The 10,927-nt window shown below is 38.4% G+C and overlaps 1 protein-coding gene across 1 annotated transcript; it reads right to left on the bottom strand.

Annotated features, from left to right (window-relative positions):
• Positions 1-2,054: 2,054 nt before the first annotated feature.
• Positions 2,055-2,582, bottom strand: LOC121262177 (uncharacterized mitochondrial protein AtMg00860-like). The gene has a single exon (XM_041164579.1). The coding sequence runs from the start codon at positions 2,580-2,582 to the stop codon at positions 2,055-2,057; it is 528 nt and encodes a 175-aa protein (XP_041020513.1).
• Positions 2,583-10,927: the final 8,345 nt, after the last annotated feature.

Here is a 10,927-nt window from a genome sequence, read left to right as displayed (position 1 = left end):
ATATTAAGAACAACTCAAACAGTCTACAAAGAAAATTAGCTAAAAGATACAAATAAAATTTCAAAAAGACATTTAAAGCAATAACATAAGAGGGAAAAAACAAAAAGGTCCTCTTTCAAATATGTCTTGGGTAGGCCCCATGATGGGCTCATGGCATGAGTTGGCCCGTGGTTGGCCTTGGCTGGCCCATGGCATGGTTGGCAGCTTGGCCGTGGGCCACTTTCCTTGGAGTCTTGACATTTTCTTTCCCTTCAAGCACATCCTTGCCCTCAAAAATCAAATCCAAAAATCTCAATGTCATCTCATCATATTCCTCCCAAGAAGCATCTTCCCTTGGCACTCCTTGTCATTGTATCAACACTTGCCACACCTTCCTCTTACTCCTCCTTTTAACCACCCTATAATCAAGTACTTTCCTTGATTGCAAGAGCATTCTTCCCTCTTCATCAAAGGTAGGCAACTCTTCAATGATGAGCCTAGTGTCCCCAACCCGCTTCTTTAGCATTGACACATGAAAGACTAGATCTAGCTTGGATGTTGGAGGAAGTTCCTAAGCACTTCTCCCAATTTTTTTGGCACCTTGAAAGGCCCATAATACCTCTTGGATAACTTCAAACTAAGCTTCTTCCTCAAGGTCTTTTGCCCATATTATTGTAGTTTCAAGTACACAGTCCCCCACTTCAAAGGCGATGACACACCTCCCTTGGTCGTAGTATTTCTTCATTTCTTGAGCTCTCTTAAGCTCCCTCTTCACCTTCACTAGGATCTCATCTCTAGTAATCAACTCTTTCTCCACCTCATCATTCTTAATCGTCCCCCTTTCATAATTTACTAATGGGTGGTGGTTTTCCATAAACAACCTCAAAATGACTCAATTGAATGGAATAGTGAAATGTTGTATTATACCAATACTTGGCCCATGTGAGATAATCACCCCCACTTCACTTGCTCTTCATGACAAAAGCATCTCAAATATTTCTCAAGTGTCCTATTCACCACCTTGGTTTTCCCATTGGTTGGAGGATAGTAAGAGAAACTTGCATTCAACTTGCTCCCTTGCAACTCAAATAGCTCATTCCAAAACGTGCTCATAAACACCCTATCCTAATCTGTCACGATGCTCTTCGAAAACCCATTTAACTTCACCACATTATTAATGAAAGCCTTGGCCACACTCTTGACCATGTAAGGATGCTTGAGGGGAATAAAGTGAGCATACTTGGTAAGTCGATCAACCACCACTAAAATCAGCTCATGGCCACCACTAGTAGGTAGCCCTTCCACAAAGTCCATTATCAAGTCCTCCCAAATCAAGTTCGAAATTGGCAATGGTTGTAAGAGGCCGATTGGTGGTCTTGTGTCATACTTGACCTTTTGGCACAAATCACATTCAGCCATTAACTTCTTTACCTCTTTCTTAAGCCCCTCCCAATAGAAGAAATGCTTAACCCTTATGTAAGTTCTTAACCACCCTAAATACCCTTCTTCCTTACTATTGTGGAAGTGATCAAGAATCTCCTTCTCCAAGTTTTGAACATTAGGCATATAAACATAGTCTTTGTAGTAGATAAGACCATCCCTCTCCTTGAAGCCAACTACCCCTTCTTTTTGTGCTTCCAAAAGTTCAATAATCTAAAAGGCTCTCACATCAATTCTTGCAGTTCTTGAATCTTGTCCCAAACTCTCCATTCGGCCCCACTCAAGGCCATCATAGAGGACTCATCCTCCTCATACACAACCCACAAAATTGAACTCCCTTCTCTTCTACTCAATGCATCGGCCACTTTGTTCTCTTTACCCGGTTGGTAAACAATCCCATACTCAAAGTCAAGTAGCTTGACAATGAACTTTTGTTGCTCAGGAGTGACAATTGTTTGTTGTAGGAGGTGCCTCAAAACTTGTTGGTTGGTCACAATAGCAAACTTACGGCCCAAAAGATAAGGCCGCCACATCTTCACCGCATGCACAACCGCCAACATCTCTCTTGCATAAGTGCTCCATGCCTTTTTCATTGACCCAAATGCCTTGAAAATAAAGGTCAATAGTCGTTTCTTTTACATCAAAACCGCACCTATTCCTTCCTCACTCGCATCTATATACACCTCAAATGGCTTCTCAAAGTTGGGCAATGTAAGCACGGCAGTCACAGTCATAGCCCTCTTCAAATTCTCAAAGGCTTCCCTTGCTTCTTGTATCCACTCAAAATTGTCCTTCTTAAGTAAAGAAGTGAGTGGCTTGGCAATGAGACTATAGTTCTTCACAAATCTTCTATAATACCCGATCAAACTCAAGAAACCCCTCAAAAGCAAAACATCCTTAGGCAATGGCCAATCCACCAAGGCCTCAATCTTCCCTTGATCAACCCTTACCCTTTCTCCCAAGATAAAGTGACCAATATACTCTAATTCTTTTTCTATAAATGCACATTTAGAAGTCTTTATGAAAAAATGGTGTTCTTCCAAAATCATCATCACAATCTTCAAGTGCTCTTTGTGTTCTTCAATGGACTTGAAGTAGACCAAGATGTCATCAAAGAAGACCAATACAAACTTCCTCAAAAGTGGTTTAAAGATTGTGTCCATGGCGGCTTGAAAAGTGGAGGGGGTGTTGCACAACTCAAATGGCATCACTAGGTACTCAAAGTGCCTGAAATGAGTCCTAAATGCCGTCTTGTGGACATCGTATTCCCTCATACAAATTGGTGATAACCGGCCTATAAGTCAAGCTTGGAGAAGACCTTAAACCCATGTAATTCATCCAACATCTCATCAACCGTTGGAATAGGAAATCTATCATTTACCGTTGCTTCAATCAAGGCCCTATAATCCATGCAAAACAGCCACGATTCATCCTTCTTCCTCACTAGCAAAATTGGAGAAGAAAATGGGCCAGTTCTTGGTCTTATCAACCCACTCTTCAACATCTCATCTACTTGTCTCTCAATCTCTCTTTTTTGAAAGTGAGCATACTGATAAGAAGGCACATTCACTGATTTCTTCTCATACACCAAAATAATACGATAATCAAAGAGCCTAGAATGTGGCAAGATAGTGGGTACCTCTAGAACCCCTCTATGGTCCTCTAAGACCTCTTTAACCTCCTTGGGCAGCAGCTACAACTCATCTTGCTTGCCCCATTCTTCCTTCTTTCCCATCTCAAAAACAAAGTCTTCATTGGCCACCATAATGGCAAAACAATGTGCCCGACCTTTGTATAATTTTTCAAACATAATGGCCTCACAATACTTTACTTCCTTGGCCGCCAAAGCTGTCCAAACTCTCTTTTTGGACCCAAGCTTGAACTCCATAGTCATATTGTGGTAATCATGCACTACCCCTCTAAGGCCTTTGAGCCATGCAATGCTCAAGACCACATCAAGTCCTACCAATGTAAGAACATGTAGATTGGAAAAAATTCTCACCCCTTGGACATTCATATTCACTTCTCTCATTAGCCCTTCACACTTCAACTTGTCCCTATTAGCAACTTTGACTTCAAATAGTTTAATAGCAACCGGTTTCAATCTAACTTTGGTGACAATGTTGGAATTGATGAAGTTGTATGTAGAACCACTATCCACCAACAAAGTAACTTCAAATTTCCCAATTCATGCCATCACTCTCACAGAAATAGGCTTTTGGACCCTCGACATGGCATTAAGAGACAATTCGGCCTCCTCTTGTTTTGTTTCTCACTAGATTCGACCTCTTCATGATCGGTCTCTTGGCTTGATGATTCATCATGGCAACCCTTACCATCCTCACTATCTTCCACATTAATTAACACAAAGGCTTGACTCGATTTACACTTGTGCTCTCTACTCTACTTTTCACCACATTTGAAACAAAGGCCCTTCTTGATTCTCTCTTAGACCTTTCCCTTGAATGTTTCCAAGAAACTTTGGTTTGCAAGGGTTCAGAAAACTTGCTCCCCATGCCCTTAGATTGGCGCCTCTCCAAGTAGTGCTTTCTTCTAGGATCTCTGTCACCCTCATCACCTATTGGAGTCTTGTAAGGTGCTTCAACTTAATCTCCTTGGCTAGCCAAGGCTTCAAACAATCCACAAAATTTCCCACAAGTGCCTCGTCGGACCAACCTCTCACCATAGTTTGAAGTTGCCTGAAGTCTTCAATATAAGTGTGTACTTTTCTCTCTTGTCTCAACTTAGCAAGTTAGCCATGGTGATTGACAATCGTTAATGGGCCAAATTGCATAAGAAACTCCCTCTCAAAGGCCATCAACCTCAACCTTCTTCTTTCCTTCTCATATTGATCATAGATCCACTTCCACCACTTGCTAGCCTTCCCTTACAAGTAGAAGCATGTTGTTGACACCCTTTCCTCTCTAGGAATCTCATAGGAATAGAAAGAGTGGCCCACCTTGTCCAACCACTCATATGGATCGCCCCCACTATACTTAGGGAAGTCCACCTTAGGTCTCTTAGGTCCCCAGTCATAAGTCTGGTTTCTTTTCCTCTCCTCATGGTACCCATCATCATAATGTCTTCCATAGTGGCCTCTACCCCTCTCTTGTTGGTGCCTTCTTTTATCAAAGCAATCACCTCAACCATGGTCTTCCCATCTCATGCTCATACTCGGCCTCATAGTCTTCCTCTTCTAGTTGATGTTCAAACCTCACATCTTGAGGTTCTTGTCTCACACTAAGGCTCTTGGTACGTTGGTCTTCATTTTGGACCCACCTTTCTTCGGCAACATGCTCATTCTCAACTCTTCCCCTCTTCGGAACTCGGCTCGTGGTGGCTCTTGCATAGACCCTGTCACAATTATCTCAACACATCAACAAAAGCATTTTGTCTTTGCCCATTCGGATTCAGAAGTGGCCCATGGCCATTCCCTTCAACAACTCTTCTTTCAAGCCTCTTAAACTTGCATTGGTATCTCTTCTCATGGCTTTAATGGCTCTTCGGTTCTCTTCACTATCTCAGTATGTGGCATTCAAGGCCATCCTCAATTCGGCCATAGTGGTAGTTCCCTCATCAAAGACATTAGTGAGCCTTGTGGTATGCCCCTCAAGTGTCTCAATGCATTACCAATTGGAACCTTGTTGTCCCATGCCTTCATGAGTGCCTTCTTGCATTGTTGCTTCAAAGTCTTGAATAATAAAAAAAAAAACTTGCAAACTAAAAAATTTGCATAAACTTGTACAACAAATTTAAACCTCTTGAACACTTGTAACAAGCTTCAATAGCCAAACTTGGGTCCTCCACCTTCTTGGGTGGTCAACCCCTACAACCTAACTACTCTTACCTCCTTCCTAACTACAAGTTTCACAAGAACACAATATGAAACCTAAGAGGGGTTCCCTAATCCAACGACAAAGTTCAAGTTAAAGCGTCGTTTACCTCGAAGAGAAGTGAGAACTCCTCTAGAATCACCAACAAAGATTGAGCCTCTAAATGAAAGCACCAATTAATGTTAAGGACCTCGATCAAGTTCCCAAGCACTAAGGTCCTCTAGCTCGCCTCTCCTTGTGATGACCAATTGTACCTTGTCTTCTTCCTTGATCATGGAATGATTATGGCAATGAAGGGTTCCTAGGTTAATGGAGGTTTGGTGTTTAGTAGTGGAAAAGATAATTGTAGTGGTGATGATATATTGGGGTGATCTAAGAGATGAACTTGTGAGTATGATACAATGTGGCACGGCTTGATGTTGTTCCTTAAAGGTGGCAGCTCTTGGGTGGTGATTAGGGTTTGGAAGATGGAAGATGATAACCTAAAAGGTATGAGGTGATCAGGTTGGCTAGGATTTTTGGCTAGGTCAAATCTGGAAGGGATTTGATGATTTGGATGAGGCTAAGTTTAGTTCCTTGAATTTAGGGATTCAAGAATGGAAGATAGGGTTTGGGTCCTAGATTATACAAGTTGCTTATGGAAGATAGGGTTTGGGTCCTAAATTATAGGACTTGCTTATGAAGGCTAGGGTTTTCGACTATGGCAATTGTATGGAGGCTAAGTTTTTGACTATGGCAATTGGTGATGGATGAAAGGTCTTTTTTAGAAAATGTGATAATGTGAAGAATCGAGAATATGAGGGGTGAGGTTAGGATATACTTGATCTGCGAGAAAGAGTAAGAAAATATATGAACATGCAAGAAAATATATGAATAAAGATAGATAATTAGATGAAAAATGGAGAAATACTCATAAGATAATAATGAAATCATCACCTATTCACGAATTCCAAAGTGATGTCCCTCCCCTTGGGATTCATGAATTTCACTCAAGAAGCACAAGTGCTAAAGCACCGAAAAATATTAAGAACAACTCAAACCGTCCACAAAGAAAATTAGCCAAAAGATACAAATAAAATGTCAAAAAGACTTATTTAAAGCAATAATATAAGAGGAAAAACCCTAAAAGGTCACCTTTCAAATATGTCTTGGGTGGGCCCCATGATGGGCTCGTGGCATGGGTTGGCCCGTGGTTCACCTTGGCTAGCCCATGGCATGGTTGGCAGCATGGACTTGGGTCACTTTCCTTGGAATCTTGACAAACCAGGTTGCAGCGGTGCTGGTCCACAAGAATGGGGGGTCTCGTGGAAGGGGGGAGGACGGGAGGGGCACAGTGCATAGGAAAAATGAAAAAAAAATGATGGGGCACACTAGCACCGCACCACGTCAGTTTATAGGATCCCTTTATTTCTCCAACAACTCTCAAATATTAAAGTTGCTTAAGATCTCGTTTAGTTACATAGATGAGAAATCTATGATAGTAGTAAGATTGTTTGTTAACAGTAGTGAAATAGTTTGAGTTAAGATATTTTAAAGGATTTTGAGAAATAAGAGAAAAGGTTGAATAAAAATATTGTTAGAATATAATTTTTTAATATAATTTTTGTTTTTGGATTTGAAAAAGTTGAATTATTATTTTTTATTTTGTTTGAAAGATTGGAAAAGTTGAAATGATTAGATGAAGAATTTAAAATTTTGAAATTGAAAAGTGTTTGTGTTTGAATGGTATTTGGATTTTGAGATGAGATTGGTTGAGACTCTCTGTGAAACCAAACGGAGTCTAAAACTAAAAAAAGGACGAGGTTTATATAAGACGAAACATAAAGCAAGAGAGGTCATAGACTAAAAGAGGGAGAACGAGATAAAGAAATGGGACTTTTAGACAAAAGAGGAGATTGGACTTTGAGGCCGAAGGCCTAGAGGTCCATCTTCTTCCTTCTTCTTCGTCCTCTACAAGGGACTTCAACGAAGGATGTTCATCTTGATTAAGAGAACGAAACCGACTGAATCACTAATTGTGTAAATGGAGGAACAAGATGAATGTCAAATTTAGAGAATAACATAAATGAGTATCAAATAGAGAAGAAATTGTGAGAAGAGGTGCTGTGAAAATATTACTGTTCAATAAAGATGGAGAGAGAAACTAACATAAGAAATTTAGACGGCTAAGTTACTGTTTACTTATATATAGGCAACCACTGTAGCTCATAACTAGATGACTTATACTTGACTATTCCAATGCATACCGATTTTTCTTCATCTTGGGCATATTTTCGATAGTGCAAGCATATGGCTTAGTCAATGTCAATACTTTTAGACAGATCTTCAAACAAATACTCTTTATAAAGTAATTCATCCTTTTTTGGAAAGAGAAATATTTTAGTCATAAAGGGACTTCACAAAAGTAAACCCACAAAATTGCATGACTTGATATACTAGATTAGATTGTAAAGTTACTTTTATTATAAAGCAGATCTAATGTATCATATGAAGACATGTTAGTTTGTAGATTTACTTTTGTAGGATTATTTTTGTAGTTGTAACACTTATCTTTCGGGAGTGCAAGGCAAATTCCATCCTTACTAGTCTTCAAGATAAATCTAGAAAACTTTTATCACATTAGATTTTTTTGGATGACTGTGTATAGATAGTAGATTTTCGAGATGATTGTGAATTGATAGTTTTTGGGAAGAGAGAGGGAGGGGTGTTACCGACTTTAACACCATTGCTCTCTTTGTTTTCTATGTTTACCAAGAATGAAACTCTATGGGACATGCTGAATATACTAAATTAGTGCTAAAGTGGGAAAACCACTGCCTGAAACTCATGATCTTTCGTTATTGTTGTTGTGTCATATGTATCCCTACACTGATGCATATGGTATTTTTTAAAATATGAGTTCCAATCTCTACCACAGAATACAGGATTTTTAATCAAGATTTTTCTGTTCAATAGCCAACACAGAAAAAGGAGACGAGAAAAAGAAGAGAGAGAAAGACATGAAATTCAATGGAAATGCAGTGTGAACAAGCACAATGTAATAACCCAACCCAAAGGCCCAACCCACCCCTTTTCCCACCCCAAAATTCCCATGACCTAAAACCCCCATTTCTCTGATTCTCCCACACCCCCTATATCTGATTCTCTCACCCCCCCCCCCCCTCTAGTTCTGTGTGTGCGTGTGTGTGTGTGTTTGATAATCTATTTATGTCTCTATTTCTTTGTTTTCCTCTCAATTCTTGTCTTTGCAACATAATAATCTCCACCCACAGCCTCTACTCCATGCCATTTTATCACCACCAATGACAATATTAGGTAAATTCTTCTTCCTCATAAAGAGTATTTTTAATGAGTTTCGAATATGAGACTTGTTAAGATTTGAATTATTGAAAACATATACTTAGTTAATTATGCTGTTGGGGTGTGTTGAAGATGAATTTAATACTCAAGTGTTAGTGGCGGGTGTGTACAGTACGGGGTTGGTGAAATTTTGGAAGATTGAATCTTTGATAAATTCTTTTAACGTGCCTAGATGTTTTCGAATCTGTCTAGGTTTCAACTAGACTTACTTTAGCGTAAATTAGCAAATCTCAATTTTGGCTATTAGCTAGAATTAATCCATGTTTATGTCACAGCTATATGATTGAGTTTAGACCTTATTTTAGTGTAGACATTAACGGATTGTAATGGCCTTGAAATAAGTTCCAATTGACCGTTGGAGAAGGAATATCGTGTGATTAATTTGACTAGAAATTGAGGTAAGTGGCTCTTTATTGGGTTTTTTTTTTCTTTTTTGCTAAAAGAACTGGTTGGCTTTTTTTGGAATTGTCCACTTTGGTATTATATTTCAAACTTATGTAAATTTTGGATTTGTGCACTTTTTTTTACTATTTTGGCACTGGTTGTGGGAATTGTGCAAATTTTGTAATAATTGGAATGTTTGAGAAATGCTGTGACTTATTAAATTTTGAAAATTAAATATGCGCATGCTATTTATTCTTGAGCCCATTAAATGAATGTCTTTGTAACATGTTTGATGTCCCTTATGGTGTGATGTCTTCATGGCATGATATCTTTGTGGTATATCGATGCCCCTCATGACATGATGTCTTTGTGGATGATGTATTTGTAGTATATTGATGATTTTCCTAATATCATGTGGCATTGAATATTATATTTGGTTGAACATATTGTTTGAGATAAAATTGTAGTACTTACATTATATTTTTATTGGAGACTTATTCACTCTCTTATAGTCAAGAAAACTGTCAACTCTCACACTCCTATTAAATTACTCTTTACTGAGCATATAACATGTAACAACCCGGCCCAATAATTCTAAGGTTGAAATATTGATGATTTTTATTGGGTCTGAATTATATTTAAGTGGTCATTTTGGATAAGCCCATGAATGATAATTCATTGAGGTTGATTAGAAGTTTTAATTAGGCTCAATAACAAAGTTAAATCCCATTTATTATCTATTGAACGAGATTGACTCCTTTTAGAATTTAAAGATCGGTCATTAGAAATTTATTCAATTTAAAATCAGCACTGATTGAAGTCCTTTACGCAGTCTCAGTCACTATCAATTCTTCATTGAATGGACTACTATATTAGTGTTACTATGTGTATTAACCGAGTCCAACTCGAACTCGTTGGCACCCTTTCCCAAATCTCTCTATAAATATCTTCTCTTTCACGTGTTATTTAGAAAAATCATATACCTTTGTATGTGCAGCGACCGAAACCGAGATACCCAGTCTGTCCCACGTTCACCACGCCAATAGCCGACTATTTCATTCCTCTCACAACATCCCTCACATTTTCTCTCTTCTTCTCTCTCACACTTGCTTTCTCTCAAGCTCTCGGTTAATCTATTTCTCTCTCTAGCCAGCACCAAGCCTATGAAAGGAAATCTGTAAAAGCCCACTAGAAATTCAATGGTGAAATTTCTGTAGGTTTTAGGAACCTTGTGAAAACTCCGTAAGTTTTCACGAATCGACCAATCGCGTAGGTTTTGGTATGTTAACATAGTCAGTGTTACTACTTACTATAAGGCCAAAAATGCGATTTTATTTATTTGAGATAGTTAGGAGAGTCATAATGGAATACAGTCTACGCCATTAGACTCAAAGAAATATTTAGGATTTTATGGCACAATAAACTCAGTTTCAATTTTCGGACGAAACGACCATTCAAAAACACATTTTGATTATTTCAAGGAACTTCAAAGTTGATTTTTTATAAAAAAAAAAAAAATTACACTATTAGGTTAGTATGTTTATTTAGGATCTTTCAATGTAAAGTTTATTGTTCATTTTTTCGAAGTGAATAGTAATCTCAATAGTAGCACCAAGTGCAGTATTTTCAAAATCACAATGTGGAATGTCTAAATTAGGTTAGAAAAGTTTTGTTTAGACACTTAGCAAGATATTAACCACACTTAGTGAATAGTATTAGACACCTGGTACTAAGAGAAATTATGAGATGGAAATGTGAAGGAAATCAATGTATGAGATCATGTCGCCTATGCAAAACAATATTAAATTCAATCATCCATTTTGTACCAAACCAAAGAGGCTTTCAATCCTAGTGAAACCCTAAATACTAGAACCTAATTGAAATCTCAAAAATCTTGGAGGAAACCAAAACCCTAAACGGTTACCCCAAAC

This window comes from Juglans microcarpa x Juglans regia, chromosome 4S (genome assembly GCF_004785595.1).
Source record: "Juglans microcarpa x Juglans regia isolate MS1-56 chromosome 4S, Jm3101_v1.0, whole genome shotgun sequence".
Classification (NCBI taxonomy): domain Eukaryota; kingdom Viridiplantae; phylum Streptophyta; class Magnoliopsida; order Fagales; family Juglandaceae; genus Juglans; species Juglans microcarpa x Juglans regia.
Note: the sequence above shows the minus strand (reverse complement) of the source record. Positions and strands in the feature narration are given on the sequence as shown.